We start from the raw sequence: 20,304 nt of genomic DNA on the forward strand, positions 1-20,304 counted from the left end.
CCCCAAAAGCTGGCTATGAAGGAAATTTCTGGAATTCTATTTCTTCGATGACATATACGAAAAGGTGTGATCAACTGTGGCACAATTTTAGAAAAAGGTTTTATATTTCATTTTGAACCGACATAAACAAACTATAAGGCCCAGGTTGCCTGCGAATTCATCATGGTTTAGAGAATATGAGTAGAACAAATGGCACTATTTTCTCCCCTCTAGATTTCTTACTCATTTTTGTTTTACCAACAGTAAAATTTAAAACTTGGTCTATTATAGATGTATCACTATTCTCCACACTCACCAGTTCCTCAGCCCCATTTCTACTCCAAAAAAGGAAAGTTCAGGATAGGGGGTAAATGGAAATATGGGGAGGACAGGGACACACGAATTCCTTACAAATACAGGTCTCAAATTTGAAAAGGATACGTAGGCAGTTGTACATGTCCTGAAGAGGTTTTTCATCAGCAAAGAGTCTAGACTGCACCAGCTGATGGATAAAGTTGATTTGCATACTATGAACCAAGGCTCGCCCATCTTCCATTGGCAGGAGAAAAAAAGGCGGTAAACCAGAAAAGTGTATAGATCATATCATAGTACCAACTAAGGAAGAGTACACCGACTAACAATAAATTAAACAAACAAACAAAAAAAGAACTGAAATTATCCATGGAAATCAGAGAACATTATACTTGAGAAACACTAAAATCTCCATGGAAAGTAAGTATGATTATCACAACATCTACTTCAAATTACAGAATAAATTGCCAAACATTTAGTACTCTGTAAGAATGTTTCAATAATATAAAAACACCAAACATCTGAATTAATATTTATGATTTAAATCAGTATTTATGATTTACCTCCCGTTTCCTTATCCTCAACTAGAATTTCTAGCTTGAGAAGACGCCATGGTACATCCGGATCATCTCCCATCACGGTCAAGGTGGCTTCAAATTCTCCCTCAACTCGAAACTTCACCCGGCCATTTGCTTTTAAAAGAAGAAGAAGAAGAAGAAGAAGAAGAAGAAGAAGAAGAAAAAGAAGAAGAAGAAGACTACTTTGCTAGAAAATAACCAGCTTCCCGCTAGCCTAGAACGTTCAATTTTGCTTACAAGAAATTTTAAATAGCTTGAAAGTTCTTTCAGAAGTGTCCAAAGAACTCAGTAGTTCCTGCATAAGCAATAGCCAAAGGCAGTGAACACTTCTAACATCAACTGACAATTTTCTCTTGAGGTATAACTCTGGGGCTTCATCTCTCCTCCAGCCCCAGGTGATCTCCCTGTTCCCAGCTTCACATACCACCATTTTATCTCCAGGTACGAAAATTTTATCCCTTGGTACTAAAGAGAAACGATCGGTTGACAAGTCTAAAGAGAAACGATCGGTTGACAAGTCACAGATGTGAACACTACCTGAATTGCAGACCAAACCCTCAAAATGAGAGTTCTTTGAATGAAACCCCAAAAGCTGTTTGAAAAAAATTCTAACACGTCAATTCTTAAAAAAGATTAACTTCTGGTACATACCAACTGTAAGATTGGCTAACTGAGGAGGGAGATCTGTGGTCACAAGCCTATGTCTAAGAATCTGATTGAGCTGGTGAAGTGTGGCTTGTTTCTCAATCTTGGTAATTGGGTCTGGAGGAATAATTTTATCCTACAAAAAAAATTCAGTGATTTTATAACCATGTACAAAGAGACCCAACTCTTACCTGCACCTGTCTTAACATATTTTCTCACTTTGCCCAAGAGGATCTTAACACTCATTTCTTAAGTCGACATCCAGTAATAGTGATATGCCCCTTAACTATGGTGCATCAGAGTGCCACCCAGCTGAGACAGTAATGCAACATGATCTTCTTCACGCTCTATTTATGAAATCAAGTTCATGTCACTAGATGACTTTCACCACTTTTTAAAAGTATAAAATAAAATAGCACCACATCAGTAAACTATTACCGCACTACTTAAAAAAAAAAAGCTTCCAAAAAGCAACTAGCATACCGTATTTTCACATATGAAATAGATGTAAATTAATTTACACCTGTTTACCGCCCCCCCCCCCCCGATTTATCTATTTTGATAGCTATTCACATTTTGGCCTCAATGTATTCCAAAAAAACACAATTCTAATTATGGAGAAAAAAGTGAATTACATGAAATCTTTTAAAATATAGAACAGGGGCACCTGGGTGGCTCAGTCAGTTAAATGTCCAACTCTTGATTTCGGCTCAGGTCATGATCTCATGGTTTGTGAATCTGAGCCCCGTCTTGGGCTCTGCGCGGACAGCTTGGAGCCTACTTGGGATTCTCTCTCTTTACCTCTCCCCCATTCTCTCCCACTCTCTCTCTCAAAAATGATTAAATAAACTCAAAAATGTATATATAGAACAGTTGTTTTGCTGGACAATTTAATAACACAGTAGACTCCAATGCCAAAGCCTTTAACTTCTAAGAACAGGAGTGGTGAGCAGTGCACTTACCCTAATGCAGGTGGGCAGTCGTGGGTAAGATCCAGTAGTCAGTACATCAATGGCATACGGGATGGCAAAACTAGGCAGGCGTGCATGGACTAGGGCATCTCTAGCTAATGAGGCCAGGCGATCAGCAGTGTCCACGAACAGAATGGCTTGCTGATCTAAAAAGCTTGAAATCATCTTTAAAGCAAAGGGTAAATGTATTAAACTTAATTGAGAGCTAGCTACTTTGCACTTCAAATATCATTTATTCATTCCAAAGTAAACTCTGAGGGACATTAATATAAGTTTCCCACATTTCAAAATATTTCCTCAAAAAATTTTCCAGTAATGTGAAGAAATATTTAATACGTTTATATTTAACATTAAAAACAATAACTTCCTATCACTTTAAGTAAAACGTTTTCCAATTTGTTTCTCCATCCTTAACATTACACATACACATCAGAAGTTAGGAGAAACAGAACAAAATGCTTTTTCCTCTTACAGATTTCTAGAGTTGGCTGGTAATGAAGTAGTTAAAAGCATGGCCTCTTGGACCCAAACTGCCTTGGTCTCAATTTTAACTCTGCAACTTACTATCCCTGTAACCTTAGGCAAGTTACTTAACCTCTCTGTACCTCAGGTTTTTCAACTGTAGAATAGAGATAATGATTTCCAACCTTACAAGGTTATTCTGAGGAGCAAGAGTTATTGCACACAAAACCTTAAGAACAGTGCCTAGAACACATAAAATACTCCATAAATGCTGTTATAAGACATCTAGGCCATCTTCATGCCCCAAACAGAAATCCTTTCCATCAGTTCTCTATTGAATGCGTTTCTGAATAGTAGAGCTCATCATGGAGCTGCAAACTCCTTCCTTGAAACTTTTCTATTCTGGAGCAGTAATGTCTCCCATGTCCTTCCAACACGGGCAAGCCCACCCTATCTTCAAAGCTAAACATTCCAAGTCACATCAATTTAGTCTTTACATCTCCAAATTTCTATCTCACCACCCTTGTTCTGCTGCCTTGGAAAGGCTCCAATTTATCAGTGGCTAACTTAAAACATGGTATCCAGAATTAATACCACATCACACCCACAATTAATACCAGCACACAATGCCCTACAGTTATTTTCTCAGTATTTCCATACTCATTTTATTATCTGATCTTCACAACTCCAGGAAACAGACAAAATCAGATAATTCCTATCACTTTAGAGATGAGAAAATTGAGACTCAGGTTAAGACAGGGGCACCTGGGTGGCTCAGTCAGTTAAGTGGCCAACTCTTGATTTGGGCTCATGTCATGATCTCACAGTTCGTCAGATCGAGCCTCGAGTGAGGTAGCAGATTCATACAATTCAACTATAAAAAGGAATGAAGTACTACGACATGAATGAACCCTGGAAACATTATGCTAAATTAAACAAGCCAGTCACACAAGACTCCATCATGGTGCCATTTATATGAAATGTTCAGAATAGGCAAATCTATAGACAGCAGATTAGTGGCTGCTTAGGGCTGGGATGGGGGACACTTGGGGTGACAGTGAAAGGGTACATGTTTTCTTTTTGAGATGATGAAAACATTCTACAATTGACTGTTATGGTTGCACATATCTGAATACACTAAAAACCATTGAATTAGACACTTTAATGGGTGGATTGTATGGCATGTGAATTATGTCTCAATAAAACTGTTTCTCAAAAAGCTCTAGGAATAGGATTATTTTCTCTTTTTCTTAAATAAAACATGATCCAGACTGTTTCACCATTAGAATTCTACAAACTATGTACTTACTCAGCTACACACATAATATGTCTGGTATGGCTAAAGATCATTATCTATTAAGAACCTCAAATGAAACTAGTTAAATAATCATTAGGTTGAGAACAGAAGAGTTAAAACATGAATAATCTTCTAATTCTTCAGTTGATGGACCTTACACCTGACATAAACACATCTGTGTCTACATTCACAAAATACCAAAACTTTACAGAAGTTCAATATGAGACTTCATTCAGAATGTGATTTATTTGAACAGCCAACTCAAGAAACTAATAGAAGAATACTCTACTTTCAATTAATGAAAGATGAATTACAATATGGCTCAATATTAAAGCCAAGAGTTTTGGATTTTCCCTGACACTATGTTACTGAACTCAGTAGTATTAAACAGGTAACTGAAATACCCATGATATAATTAGGAATTTAACACCAGATTTGAAAAATTGAACACTTGGATTTTGATTTACTTCAGTGACACCTAACTTTTCACTGCAAGTTTGAACATCTTTAAGAAAAGATTGCTCCAAATTAATTATTGAGAAGAAACCCCAGGCTTTTCAGAAACAGTATACCATGCTACCTCATTTCAGCCAAAACAGATTTACTACATTTGGTGTCCAAATTTCCAGAACAATGAGTTGTAAAACTTTCTGATAAATAAGCTTGGAATGAGTCTGTTTGTTAACATTTATAATCAAAACCATTCTTTGTATGATGCTTTACGGTGTACAAAAGACCCTCTGAATATAAACTTTAACTGCCCTATCATACCAACAGACAACCAACCGATGAATAAAAGAATGTTTTCCCCCATAAGGAAAATGTATGGTACAAAATACTGTCCCTCTAAATAAACCCTTGATCGATATTATATAGAAGGATGACAGCTTACTCCTACAGACAAAAGATATGTGACTAGACTGTGTCTTGGTAGAAATCTTCCAGTTTGATCACTAGCTTAGTTGGTAGAGCTGGAATGGAGTATCAACTTCAATGAAGATCGGGTTTTATTTTTAACTTAAAAACAATTATTCTCCTAGAATTTAAAATTCTCAACTTCTTCACAGCCCCTTTTCTCCTTTCACTTTAGCAACTTTCACACAGACTTGGGGTCTAACGATAAAGGAACCTAGTAAAATCGAGGGCAGTGAATGCAGTGGCTACAACAGAGGTGAGAAGTCAAGAAATCACGTGCAGAAACACAACTGTGCTGTAGATTCCTTTCTGAAGTGGGATTTTATGGAATAGGTAAACCCTGACAGATTTGCAAATATAAAATTACTCTAAAAATATTCTAGACTTAGCTTGTCAGAGTGCTAAAAATACACTTGTTATGGTACCTCTATGCTAAGTGGGTAGCTGCTAATTTTAATTTATCCAGGAAGTCTAGTAAACTTTAAGAGAATTTAAAAATGACTCAAATAAAATTTAACCAAAGTAAAGTTGTTTTTCTGCCTTCACCTATTAAAACTGATAAAAAAAATTTTAATGTTATTACATAACTGAATGGAAAAAAAAAAAGAATATGAGCATCAGTATCAAGCTCACTTAGAGAATCTACCCACTTTCCAAATAAAACTGACTAGTGGCTAGATTACTTGGACCTTGTAGAGCAGACCTCAATTTTAGGACTTTATTCATTTTATGATAATTACCCTCCCCTTTCCAGTATGAAAAGGTACTCTACTCTTTCCATTCTCCTCACCGGAAATGACCAAAGGAAAACAGAAGGGAGTAATTGGGAGGCACCATCCTCCCCAAGTTAGGAGCTCAACAGGCTAACACAAGACCCCTACTGATGTTTTCCCTCAACACTTCTTGAATACAGCTTCAAAAAATTTTTTTTGTTTTGGTGGGGGAGGCGGGGAGGGAGGCACAGATTTTAGCATCTCTGGTATGTAACAGTCAAAAGACTATGAGCTTTGGGGCACCTGGGTGGCTCAGCTAAATGTCTGACTTCAGCTCATGTGATGATCTTGTGGTATGTGGGTTTGAGTCCCGCGTCAGGCTCTGTGCTGACAGCTCGGAGCCTGGAGCCTGCTTCGGATTCGGTGTCTCCCTCTCTCTCTCTCAAAAATAAATAAAGATTAAAAGAAATTTTTTTTAAAAGCTATGAGCTTCTTGAGGGTAGGGGCTGTGCCTTACTTGGGTGTCATCCACTATACCCTATACTCTGTGCTCACTAAGGGTTTGGAGAATGAATAGATGAACAGCAAACAGATAAATGCTGTCATCAGCTCTGTGGCCCTGACTGAAGCCAGTTAGTTTCTAAAAACCTTATTCCCTCATCTGTAAAACAAGAAGATACCGACTCTGCCATACTCTGAGGGTTTTCAAGAATAGGCAAAATTCAAGAAGCACTTTGCAGACTTTAAGGAAGTGTACAAATGTAAGGCTGTTTCCCCCCTTTAATTCAAGTCTTTGTCTTTAATGTCTTCTAGAGTAATGTCTTCAGATACGGCCTACTCTTTTTTCTAGTCAGGTAATCAAATACTAAGTTTCTACAGAAATATAGTACACATTTTCATACAGAAACAGAATTACTCACTTAAATAATGTCTCTCAAACAAATCAGGAGATATAAATTTAAGCTACAATCAAAAGTTATATCTATTACAAGTTAACATTCCAAAAAGTTACTTAATATAAAACATAATCAAAAGTTATATGTTACAAGTTAACATTCCAAAAAGTTACTTAATATAAAACATAATCAAAAGTTATACCTGTTACAAGTTAACATTCCAAAAAGTTACTTAATATAAAACATAATCAACAGTTTAACTCACCGCACATTTTTCCACCTTGCCAGCGTTATTAGCCCATTTTACTAAAGCTAATAATCGAACAAAGAGTTGACGTGTCCGGCTAGCAAACTGCACTATTTCTATTTTCCTATAAAATAAAACAATTCTTAATGACCAACATAGTTGAAAAGAATATTTAACAATTTATTTCATCTGAGCTAAAATATGACTCAATCTTTGTTTATAACCATTACAACAAAATGAATCACCTAAAATATTTATAAGTATGAATTATTGTCACATTTTGCATACTGGCTGCATTTTTAATTTTCTACTTCAGGGTAATAAATCCAATAGTATCAGAGTAACAAATCAGAATCACATTTTAAAAACGAATTTTGCAGGACAATAAAAGTTGCTCACTAAAATATACCCAATTCACAGATATAAAAGTACAATATAGAAGTTAACCAGGTCACAGAGGAGATCAAATTAGGAGTTAGGAATTTCATAATTGTGGTTATGAGTTATGAACTGGCAACCTTTTTGGTACAAGGAACTGAAATAGATCTTTACCAAAGCTTGAAACTGTCTTACTTCTACAAAAGCAAGGGTCCATTTCCCATCTTGCAAGAGCATGATTTAAAAAGCTGAATAATCAAAGAACTATCCAACTCTTTACCAAACTAATTTCAACGACAAGCTTAGATATTAAATTATCTAAACAAAGTTAAGGAAAGTAAGTTGACTACTAAAAGTAACAGCTAGATGGTCAGTCTGTATCTATTTTTATGCTATACCCACTATGATGCTTTTGCTCCCAATACTCATCCGTATTTTTATCATCTCCTCATAAAGCCTTAAAAGCTTTACATTGTCAATCAATGTGTGAACTAGACCTCTCAATTTCCTGTCAGCTATAAAACTGAAAATCACTTTCATAGTTTACCTTAAGATACCGAAAAAAAAATATTGAACAGGCCAGGACTGATGACAGAACCCAGCAGGACATCAGCCTCCTGCCAAGTGGACTCTAACCTGTATTAGTCTCAGTACAGCTGTTCAATGACCTGCAGATCCAAACCACATCCCTGCATCTCACCAACAGCAACACCATGAGGCAATGCACCCAACCAAAAGTTTCTGTTGAAGTATAATCCTGACTGACTACAGAGTCTAACTCCTAGTGAAAGCATGTGTATGGAGCCCACAGACAACGTGAAAGGCTTAAGATTCAGCCAGCAATAGGATCAGTGGTAGTACAAAGAGAAGAATCAAGGACACAGATACAGTTATGACTCTTTGCCAGCGTCTGTGAAGGATCTTAAGAGATAAAACTACCAGAGCATCACAGGCAAGACTGGAACACAGAAAAAATATTCAACGCACATTACAACCTGACAGCCACCTCCATGCTAGGAGAATTAGCACCATCATTCTAACTCAGCAACAACTTACAGAGCAGGTGAGGTTGCTCTCCTAGAGCAAGCATATCTGTATATTATTAACTTGCTTTCCCAAATGAGCTCCTCTACTGGAAAGCAAACACCCACCTTTGTAAACTATCGTAACGTGATCTTTTTGACACCATGCAATCTCAGGTGATAAGCAGCATGAGTCTGTTTTTCCAAGGTCCAGTTTCCCTTCCTACCCCAGAGTGGACAGAAGAAATCTGGATTTTCATTTCCTTCCTTTAAAACTGACCAGCCAAACTGTCTCCCCCATCTCTGCCTTTTCAGTCTAATTCCGTCAGAAAGAGAGCTGGTGGTGGGGATGGAGCATAGTCACTAATAAATCCTCCCTAGTCACTTGGTCTTTAGAAAAAAAAAAAAAAAATCAAGGAGCATTAGTGCCAAAGATGTAGTCAAGTAGTCTATACTATAGCCACAATTTAAATCTCTATCACAGGATTGCCTTGAAACCTTAATTTATCTTGTTCCCTTGGCCTATGGAAACATTGGTGTCTAGTTATGTCTTAAGCCCCCAACTCCAACTCAATAACAATTATCTCAACTATAAAGCAGCAACGGAGTAGGCAAATGTCAATTCTCTAAAGATATCTGGCATCGTGGTAAACTAGCGGCCAACTTTCTAAAGTGAATCTGTTCCTCAGCTTCTTTATTAAGTTCTAAGTTTTCTACATCTTTCTACCCGCCTCAGGGACTTGACCTGGTCAGTGACTCAACAAAGGTTTCTAGGACAGAAGGTCCAGAGCTGGTCTCACACCAAGAATTGTCAAGGATGAGGAAACCACATTTCCCAGGGCCCCCTAAACAAATGGAGTGAAACGTCACCCTGGGTTCTCTGGGCCTAGGTTTGCAATCCACAGCCCTGCCACCCACAGACACACAAACACACACACACTTTCTCTCTCTCCCTCTCTCTCATATACCATACACATATACACACTCCCATAGATCTAACAACACAGACACAGATTTAAGGTTTTTTTTCATACTTACCTTTCCACATCAGATTTCCTTGGCAGTCTAAGAAGGAAAAAACACAAAAGAAATTGACTAAATATATGCATACCTTCATCAAAATGGTAACGGTCTTTATTCTGACTCTATTACATACTTCAGCATTTCAGAAAAGCTGGATCAATAGCCACTACAAGCTTGTGTGGCTACCTACTCTTTTTTATGAGTTTCCAGCAATATGGCCATAAGGGACAAAAATCAACAAAGGAACATTCCTCTCCATTCAAAATGCTCCAAAAGGTATTGCATGAGCCTCAAACATTGAAAAAGCTCAAGTCTTACGTTACGCACACTACTATATCACAGAGTCATAGAAAATACTCTTTTAAAACCAAAATAGTCACGGATGCAGAATACTAGTTGTCAGCCTCCCTGTATCCAATGGAACCTTGCCTCCAAGCAATAACCTCTCCATGTTTTGTTAGGGTGGGCAAAACTGGAAGCTAAGCACACAAAAGGACCAGTGTCAGCCAAGGGTTTTATGGTAATTATAACGCTGCATGGTGGTTAGCTGTAAATGATTACTTTTAAACAGCTCCAATAAGGTTTTGATTTCTTTTTGCTAGTTTTCCAGTACAACAGCCAGCTACCAATGTCACCATTTTCCCTGTTAAATTATACTATTTAACACTCTCACATCCACTGATGCTTACAGAGGTCCCGATCTAGCCTCATGAATCACCGCATTCTAGAAACCCCTATCCCATGGCCCAAGATTCAACTGCCTGAGCAACTCTAAAACCTCCTCTACATCTAATCACTTCTTTTTTTCTTTTATTTTTTTTAATGTTTATTTTTGAGAGAGACAGAGCGTGAGCAGGGGAGGGGCAGAGGGAGACACAGAGTCTGAAGCAGGCTCCAGGCTCTGAGCTGTCAGCACAGAGCCTGACGCAGGGCTTGAACCCATGAACCGTGAAATCATGACTTGAGCCGAAGTCTGGCGCTTAACTGACTGAGCCACCCAGGCGCTCCACATCTAATCACTTCTTGAAGAACACACACTGAACTACTTAGATCCTCTCCCCCACCCCACCCCCACAGGCCACAGGTGCAGAAACAATAAAACCAGAGATTCAAGGCAGAAGGAGGGGAAACTATGAAAATGAGCTCTGGCTTGTAGATAACTACAATTCGGAGAGTAGACAGTGACATAGAAGTTGAAGTTATGATCTGGTGATAAAGGAAGCCGGGTAGAAGCTGGATGAGCCAGCAGATCAGATGAAGCATACATTAGGCCTTGTAAGACTACAAGTAAAAACAACTACTGGTAAGTTCCTCTACATGTGAAAGCTCCTAACACTCCCCGAGGAGCCACAACCCTCATCCTCAAGGGAGGGAAAGAATGAGAACCATGGATGCTTGTGTGTGCTTAACAGACACAGAGAAACAAAAGAGGAGAGATTTTGCGGGTAGAAAGAACAGGAAACATTGTTCCAACTCTTTCCACCTGCCCCGGACACCCTAAAAGGATCACCTCATTTCAGAGGTGGTATCATTTTGGGGACCAAGATTATAAGGCTCTGTTGCCTGCACCACCACCCCCCCCCCCCCGACCCGCCCAATTCCTCCTAATCTATTTAAAATTCCTTTATGGATAATGAATCCACCATTTGGGGCAAAAGCCCTAAAACACAAATTTTTGGAAGTCACAGAAACTTACACCAAAGTGTGATAAGACAAGTTTACGTGATGGAGATCTTAGCATTTTCTAATTTTAATTAAAACAGGCAAAAAAAAAAAAAAAAAAAAAAAAGAAAGAAAGAAGAAAAAAGTAGGACCTACATCCCTAAAAAGTCAAGGCAGAGAATAAACTCTTAGATGAGAGTGTGTAAGGAGGCTGGGATAGACAAGGAGAAGGAAAAAACCCAGAAATCCATGGCCCAAAACAAACCACTGAAATTGTCAAGGCGGTCCTTTTTACTTTCAATAGTTCACAGACAAGCATCAAATGTGGCAGAAATAAGATTCGTATTAAGTATACCTAGAACACTAGCTTTACATCAATACGTTAATTCTGACAGCTTCCAGCTAGAACAAGGGAAAACACAGGATTTAGGAACTCCAAGGTAAGTTCTCAAACTAATTTTGGCTTGCACAAATCCAAAGAGAAAAGAGTTATCTTACTCTTTTCTAAGTATTAAGAACAGTGTATTTTCCTGTTAAATACTCCATGGTCTGTAATTACAATTCTAAAAATTCATTTGTTGATGTGTTAAGTCAATAAATACTTAATCCCCGACTATGTGCCAGACACTGTTCTAGGCCCACCGAACATAGCAAACAAATCAAAATCCCCATCCTCATGGAGCCTCCAGTAAGGAAGAGACACACAATAAACTAAGAGTACCCACTAGTGATTAAGAGAAAAAGTGAGTTAAGAATGGACAGCAGGGGCAGAGTGCTTTTCATGGGTGGTCAGAGAAAGTCTTTGTGATAAGTTCTATCTGAACAAAGACCTAAAGGAAATAGGAAAGCAAACCACACAGATTTCTGGGGGAAGAGCAAAGGCTCTAAGGTGGGAGTGTGCCTGGCACTATGAAAAAACATCAAGAAGGGCAATGTGGCTGAAACAGAATAAGCAAAGAGGAGTGTATTTGGAAATGAGGATAAAGAGGTAAGGGAGAAAGAGAAGGCTCAGACCACGTATCCTTGTTTGCCCAAGATAGTCCTGGTTTGTGCCTGTTGCTCCAACATTATTATTAACAGCACCACCTTTCATGCTCAAAAGTGTCCTGACTTGGACCATAACTTTTATGGTCACTCCATATATAGGTGACTATAAAACCTTTTTACTGTAAGTGAGATAGATGGAGAACCGCTGGAGAGATGTGAGAAGTTTTAAAAGGATCATCCTATTTTATGGATGACAAAAACTGTAAAGGGGCAAGCTAGCAGTGGAGATATCAGATGGCAGACTACTGCAGTTAACAGGGGCAAAGGAATCACACTTGATGGAAATGTTGAAAAGTGGTCAGATTCTGAAGTCAGAGATGATCAGTACTTGCTGACGTACTGGGTGTAGGATTGGAAGAAAGAAGAGCCAAGAGTTACCCCCAATTTTTGGCCTAAGCAACAACAGGAAGAATGGAGATACTCTTTAGAGAGACAGGAAAGGTGGGGGGGGGGGATCAAGTGGAATCAGGAGTTTGAGTCTGGACTTGGTACACTGAAATACCCATTAGGTATTTAAATGTAGGCGTTTGGATATAGAGTCTGGAGTTCAGTGGAGAGGTCTCTGCTGAAGATAGAAGTTTGGGAATCATCATCATATAAAGGGTGCAGGATTAAAATTATGTACTTATTCTACAGCAGTAAAACAGATGTTTCTTCATAACTAAACTGTAAAATAGTAAGAATGCAGTATAGCTCAAAGAATTTCTACAAATCCTCTACGAAAAAACAAATTATACAACCACTGATAGCAGTTTTCAACATTTTTCCCTAGCTATACATTGGGTAGGTGACCTTTACATGTATGAAATTTTCTCATGGATACTCTTAAATTTTCATGATATCCACCAGTAATTGGCTCAGACAGGTATATTACTACAACACCTAATCATGACAGCTATTTAAGTTTCTCATTAGGCAGGGGTAGTCTTCTTTCTCTTCCATTCAATAAAGTACAACATATCCAAATTGAGAATGATGTTTTGCAGGAATAAGGAGAACCTATTCTAACTCTTTCATTCATCTGCAAACAAATATTTTTAGTCTCTAGTAACAAATTAATGTTCCACTTGAAAATACTGATCTGCAATCTAACAATAGATCAAAGATAAAAACTACAATTAAAAACTTGTAATTCTTAGTTTTTCTGAACCTGGATTTAAAAATGTAAAACAGTAAAGTACATATACCTGCAATTTTATAATGCTTTTTCTTCACACACTAAAAATCATTAGTGTAGTCTGATCCTATTCTGAAGGGATTAACACCCTAATCATGTCCCATGGCATTTCATTGGTAACTTAGTGATCTATAAACTCCCTTCATACTCCAAGAGACAATAACAGAAAACCAGTTACAGCTTTTACTTACACTTAAGGCGTTAAGACTCAGAACACTCTCAAACATTCCAGAAAAAAAACCACACATACACACACACCTTGGATTCCAAATTGTTGGATTATCTTATACACATCTCCTGAGTTCAAACTTTGCCAGAAGCAATTACAACCTTCGTTTAAAATGTACCGTCAAGACGCTGTAAAACAGATTTCCTGTCTTTAGGAATTCGAATATTATGTATTCCTAAACCCTAAAAGTGGGCTTTCGGCTAAAAAGCTTCCAACCAAGAAATTAATAGGGTTCGGTTGGCAACTCGAGCAAAAATCCCAAAGATGAGATTTTCAGTGCAAGTCTAACATGCATAATTAACAAGTGTCCGTTGCTTCATCTCCAGAAAGACCCCAAATGCAAAGCTTTTCCTCCACCTCCGTTGAGCCCCAAGAGTTCAAAAATTCTAGATTAGCCCAGAGGAAAGGAGAAAACAGCAGCCCCTTGGAGAGAGGGAGGTGCGAGCCTATCTGAGCCGGTTGGGCGGGAAGAGCGGGGGGGGGGGGTGCCTGGAGAGCAGGCATGGGTTTCGCGGCACTTACAGATCCGTCAACACCATGAGCTCCGAGTAGGCCCGGTGCAGCAGAAATTCGATAAGGGTGCTCAGCCGGTAGCCGGGGCTGGCCGCAGCTGCAGCTGCCGCCGCCACGGCAGCTCCAGGAGGAGGAGGCGCCGGGGCTGAGGCGGGACCGCCGCTGCCCCCGCCACCGCCTCCGGGAGGGACCAGCTGGTGGTTCTCCAGTTGCACTGGGGCCATGGCGGCGCAGGGCCGGGCTTGGTGCAGCGGCACAAGATGAAGCACTCGAGCTTCCCGGGCGCTCGGTCACCGCGCCGAAGTGGGCGCGGGCAGAGTCGCCGCCGCCTACCGCCAGGCCGCCTCCGAACAGGAAGCCGTGAGCCGGCCGCGGAGGCCCGCCCCCATGTAGCAACGAGCCCGCCGGCCCCAGGGACTGGAGAGAGGGGCGGGGGAGAGGCGGGGAGGGCGGGGAAGCGGGGAGGCCTCCGCAGAGAAGCTGCGCCTCCGCAACCGATCAGAGGCCGCTTCGCCAACCAGCCGCAGCGTCCATGTTGACGGCCCAAAACGGAAGTCGTTAGGCAGAGCGGAAGGGGAACCTGCAGGGGGACTTCCGACAGCAACCTGTGCCTTTTCTCCGGCTGTCCGGTGCCGTGACGCTTGGGGGCGCGTGGGAGTGGGGCGGGGCCGGAGCGCGGGTGGGGAAAGCGGAAGCGGTGGCCGCGCGTCGCCGGAAGCGGGTGTGAGGGCGGAGCCATGGACGTCACCGTTAACGTCAGTAGTTGCCCCGCCCTTGCCCTCGCCGCCCTCCGGTGTTTAAAAGGCTCCAATGTACCCTGAGGTATTTATCAGCGCTCCCCAGTGCGGGGCGAACGCGGCTGGGTAGGTTTCCTTCCTAGATGTTCGTGAGTTGTGGTTCTGGAGTCGCGAAGAAATTGTTGCGGCTGCGCTCTCGTGGCTTCTCAGACCTTTGCTCCTCCCACAGTCTGCTCATGCGCCTTTCGTGGGATAGAAAACGTTTCCGTCATTTTTTTTTTTTTTTAACTGTGGGAAAAGATGCGAGAAAATATGATGGGGGATAAGAGCAGGGCTGCTGGCAGAATAACTTCACTTTAATGGAGTTGGACATATGCCGACCTCGTTACCGAGCCCCAAATCCGGGGAGTTCTACCACAGAGACAGCCTTTAAATCCTCTACCGCTGGCTCTCACTCCCTTCTTTCTTGTCCCTGCCCTTGCAGTAGACGCCCTGCCCTCCCAGGGTTTTCAGTTTTTCTTTTATGTTCTGCCTCCACTTTTCCCCTTCAAAATTTTGCTTCCTGCTTTAAAACAGTGATTCTCAACGTAGCCTTCACGTTGGAATCACCGGGCGGGGGCGGGGTTTAAAAAAATACTTATGCCACGCTCATAGATGCGGCTTTAAGTGGTCTGATGTGAGATCTGGGCTTCCAGGTTTTAAAGATTCCTAGATGTGCAACTAACGTAGAAGTCTATTGTTAAAAAGCGTCAATTGCTCCTACCCTTTTTTCAAACATTTTTGCAGATTCCTATCTGTAACTCCTAGGTGTAAGAGATACTCTTGCTGTTCTTTAAGGTTAAACCAATCCTACTCTTTTTAAAAAAATTAAGTGTATTTATTTTTGACAGAGACAGAGTGTGAGCATGAGCTGGGGGGGGGGGGGCAGAGAGAGAGAGACACACAGAATCCGAAGCAGGCTCCAGGCTCCAAGCTGTCAGCACAGAGCCTGACGTGGGGCTCCAACTCATGAACCATGAGATCATGACCTGGGCCGAAGTCGCACGCTTAACTGACTGAGCCACCCAGGCGCCCCAAAATAATCTTATTCTTGTCCACTTGTGTAATTCTCAGTAATTCTTGAAGGCCATTCACCTGTCTTCTGAAGGTGTAACCTTTGGAGTATAGTCGCTTGCTCCCTCTTTTGGGACCTTAAAGCACACTTACACGCAATATCATCATGATACTTATCAAAACGCATTAGTGTTACACCCCTTGCTGGAGGGCAGAGATTATCATTCCTCCCTATGCAAGCTACCTTTGGGAACAAATTTTTATGTTAGCTAGAATGGTACCATTTCTTTTGCAGTTGTTTTGATTTGTTTTACTGAAGATTTTCCCTCTTTCTTGAGAACTACTGACTTAAAACCAAACAAAAAAACCTGGTGATCACATACCCAGGAAAGTTGGTGGTTGTACAAGGTGGTCTTTAAGGTCTTTTCTAACTCTCAGATTCTGATTCTGTGTGATGTTGATAGGATTTTAACTCTGCCTTATTGCATATATTAAACACAGTTATTATACACCATGTCTTTTGGTATACGTTCAATTTGGCAGTAAGGTTCTACCTAGAGACAGCACAACCAGCTTGCAAATGAAAGGAAAATAATTAATTGGATGAAAAAATTGTTTTAGGATAGAGAAATTTCACTCACATCCGTCAGATTAAAATCTTTGGAAATTTCTGTTTCAATAGATACCTTTAAAAATTGAAAAGTACCTTTTAAAAACGATATTCTAAAGGAAAATAGGGCAAAAATCTTACTAATACAACTGTGAGATGTGCTATGTTTGAGTTGTTGGTGATCAGGGAGGTAATATAAATGAAAGCTCCTGAAAGAAGTGATAACCCTCCCTCCCAAGCTGATAATGTAGCCACTAAACAAATACAGGAAGTGCAAATAGAAGAAATGAATGGGGATGGAGAAAGAATGTCATCATGTTTGGCTGAGTTACTAAAGGAATGACTCACATCCAAATCACTTTTGGAAATCCTATAATTTATCATTTTAAAACTTACAGTACAATGTTTGGCACTATAGTATATATACATAATTCTTTCACATTTTTCAATTGTTCCTCTATTTGGTCATCACCAGATTCTGTCACACTTCAGATAGTTTCAGAACTAGCAGCATGATACTTCCATGGTTCTTCAATTGAACTAAACACTTGAAATCTTTCATGAAGCCAGTCCAATTTTAATAAAAGAAATTGATTGCAAAATATGGAAAAATAAAATAACATTTCCTTTTAAGCCCTTTTGCTGGAAAAATGAAATTGTGATAAATATAGTTTCATTTTGAAACATACAGCTGCCCCTCAGACACAAATGAGTAGGAAAGGGATTGAAAAGTAGTTTTTTTCTTCCTTTTTGTGAGATACTACAATTAATTCCTCTAAAACAGAGAGCAAAAGCAGTAACTGCATTCATTCAATAGATGCTCCATTCATGGTGAAGTTGAGGGAAGGTGGTCACAACACTCTGAGTATGGTCTGACCAACCTAGAAAAAATGAGAACACTTTAATTGTTTTGCCTAAAAAAGAAAACCCAAACTTCTTACTGTGGTCTCCAAAGCCCCTGAGAGAGTGATCCTTGTCTGCTTCTCCACTGCTATCTCCTACTACTCTTTCCTTCCCTCACTACACCTGTAACCACACTGGGTCTAGCACATGCTGTTCCTTCAGTGTTAAGGCTTGTCCACTGTTCCAGATATGGGAAACACTTGTTTCCCAGCTCATCACATGTTTCTGGCTTCTCATCCTTCCAGTGTCAGCTTAAATGAGAAAATCCTTAGGGAGGCCTCCCTTGGCTATTTGATATTAGGAATATATAAGGAATTCCATTGCAGCATTGTAGAAGCCAAACCATATGATCTTAACTGTCTCAGTAGAATGGTTAAGTAAATTACTATATTTCCATGTAACTGTTCAAGTGAAGGAATTAGACCTACATGTACCAACATGGATTCATCTCAAAAACAATACTGAATGAAAACAGCCATCTTTTTTGATACCATTTCTGTCCATTTTTATTTTTTTATTCTTTAAAATTTAATTTTAATTCCAGTGTAGTTAACATACACTGTTATATTATTTTCAGATATACAATATAGTGATCCAGCCGTTCTATACATTACCCTGTACTCATCATGACAAGTTCACTCCTTAATCCCCATCACTTATTTTATCCATTACCCCACCCACCTCCCTTCTGGTAACCATCAGTTTGTTCTCTATACTTAAGAGTCTGTTTCTTGCTTTGTCTCTCTCTTTTTCTCTTTTTTCCTTCACTCATTCGTTTTGTTTCTTATCTGTCCATTTTTAAAGCACACAAAATAACTGTAATTTTATATATTGTAGTCAAGGTAAAAAATGTCAATGAAGATGATAGCACTTTCAGGATGGTAGTTACTTCTAGGGAGGGGTAAGGGACGAGGTAGTGCTTTATGGGATATTAGCTATTAGTTATATCTAATGGGTTTACTGAAGAAAAACCTGAAGGATATGTGACAATATTAGTATCTATTAAATCTGGGGAGAGAGAGATGATTGTAAATATGTTCTGTACTTTTCAATATTTTTATAAAGATTTTATAATTAAAAAATGTTTAATGTTTATTTAATTTTGAGACACGGTGTGAGGGGGAAGGGGCAGAGAGAGAGAGGTAGACAGAGAATCTGAAGCTGGTTCTGCGCTGTCAGTGCAAAACCCTACATGGGGCCTGAACTGAACCGTAAGATCATGACCTGAGCTGAAGTTGGATGCTCAAACAACTGAGCCACTCAGGGGCCCCAAGATTTCATAATTTTTTTAAGTTTAAATTAAAATGTTTCTATTAGTATAATTTATACAAACTGCCATAACAAACCCCCAATCTCAGTGACTTAACATGGTAAGAGTTTATTTCTCGTGTTCACAAAGTTCAGTAAAGATGTACCTGATGGAGAGGCTCTCTCTAAGTAGTAACCCAGAGATCTAGACTCCTTCCTTTTTTTTTTTTAATGTTTATTTATTTTTGAGAGAGAGAGACAGTGAGAACCAGGGAGGGGCAGAGAGAGAGGGGTAGACACAGAATCCAAAACAGGCTCCAGGCTCTGAGCTGTCAGCACACAGCGCAATGTGGGGCTTGAACTCACAAATATGAGATCGTGACCCGAGCCAAAGTCAGACACTTAACCGACTGAGCCACCCAGGTGCCCCAGGACTCCTTCTATCTTGGGAAGCCATCGCTCTAACTGGGAGATTTTGTCTATGTCCACCCACATTCCATTAGTCAGAATTAGTTACATAGCCCTTTTAAATGCTAGGAGCTGGGTCGATCCATGTTGTCTCAAATGGCAAGACCTTATTCTTTTTTTATGGCTGGGTGATATTCCACTGTACATATACCACATCTTATTTATTCATTTATCAGCAGACACTTAGGTTGCTTCCACGTCTTTGTTACTGTAAATAATGCTTTGGTGTAGGTCAGGGAGTGAGGGGTAGATGAACTAGGTGAAGGGGATTAAGAGGTACAACTTTCCAGTTATAGTAAGTCACAGAGATGAAAAGTACCACATAGGAAATATTGTCAACAATATTATAATAACGTTATATGGAGACAGATAGTGACTACACTTCGGTGGTGAGCACAGCTTAGTGTATAGAATTGTTAAATCACTATGTTGTACCCCTGAAATTAATATAATATTGTATGTCAATTACACTTCAATAATACATTTTTTTTTAAATAAAGGCTAGGGAGCTGGGAAATACAGTCTTCTTGTGTGCCTAGGAAGAAAATGAAATGGTTTGGTGAACAAAGAATATTTCTTTTTATCACAAGACTAAAGTAGTCTTCTCTCTCTCTTTTTTTTTCCTTAGAGCATGGTCTCTGGAATCAGACCACTTAGATTAAAGTCCTAGCTTGACCACTTGCCATCTGAATGCTCTCCAGCAAGTTATTTCACTTCTCTGGATCTCAGTTTCCTCATCTGTAATAATAGTATTTACCTCAGAGGATGACTATGAAGAACTAATGAGTTAACATTTGCAAACAGTAAGTGATCTATAAATATTAACTATTACCACCATCATCACTTAGGAGTAATAATTCTTATATTTGGTTTTTCACCTAATAACCTATGAACTTACTGTCTTTCCCTGCCCTCATGTGGCTCTCACTCTGATAATCCCAGCACCTAGCATAGTGCCCTAGCTATCTGGTTTTAATGAATGGGACAGGTATATTCCTTCACCTATACACTGTAGTTCTATTTATATTGCATTAACCTATTTGGGATTAAGATTGACTTACGTGTATTTACGTGTGAAAAAGAAGTGTCTAGGCTTTCTACAAAAACACTTAAGAAAAAAACTTGGTGGAGGTAGATGAACTACAATTGGCAACATGTTGACAGTTATTAAAGTTGATGATGGATACATGGAAGTTTCTTACACTCTGTTCTTTCTCCT

The 20,304-nt window shown here is 39.7% G+C and overlaps 1 protein-coding gene and 1 long non-coding RNA gene across 3 annotated transcripts in view; one reads left to right on the forward strand and one right to left on the reverse strand.

The window, feature by feature from the left end:
* MED14 (mediator complex subunit 14) overlaps positions 1-14,616 on the reverse strand; it is a 68,036-nt gene extending 53,420 nt beyond the window's left edge. For both annotated transcript variants that reach the window (XM_047076086.1, XM_047076085.1), the window contains exons 1-7: positions 14,076-14,616; positions 9,454-9,480; positions 7,034-7,139; positions 2,477-2,650; positions 1,521-1,650; positions 855-983; positions 421-528 (exon numbers count right to left, since the gene is read on the reverse strand). In XM_047076086.1, the coding sequence (XP_046932042.1) occupies positions 421-528; positions 855-983; positions 1,521-1,650; positions 2,477-2,650; positions 7,034-7,139; positions 9,454-9,480; positions 14,076-14,290 (889 nt within the window). In that variant the 5' untranslated portion in view covers positions 14,291-14,616. The remainder of the gene's footprint in view (positions 1-420; positions 529-854; positions 984-1,520; positions 1,651-2,476; positions 2,651-7,033; positions 7,140-9,453; positions 9,481-14,075) is intronic.
* A 234-nt stretch (positions 14,617-14,850) lies between these two features.
* Positions 14,851-20,304, forward strand: part of LOC124509688 (uncharacterized) — a 111,600-nt gene continuing 106,146 nt past the window's right edge. The window contains exons 1-2 of the long non-coding RNA XR_006961483.1: positions 14,851-14,929; positions 19,714-19,888. This is a non-coding gene — a long non-coding RNA (uncharacterized LOC124509688). The remainder of the gene's footprint in view (positions 14,930-19,713; positions 19,889-20,304) is intronic.

The sequence above is a fragment of the Lynx rufus genome, unplaced genomic scaffold, assembly GCF_022079265.1.
Source record: "Lynx rufus isolate CCGP_SWC_20201006 ecotype Redwood Valley unplaced genomic scaffold, mLynRuf1.p SCAF_14, whole genome shotgun sequence".
Lineage (NCBI taxonomy): Eukaryota > Metazoa > Chordata > Mammalia > Carnivora > Felidae > Lynx > Lynx rufus.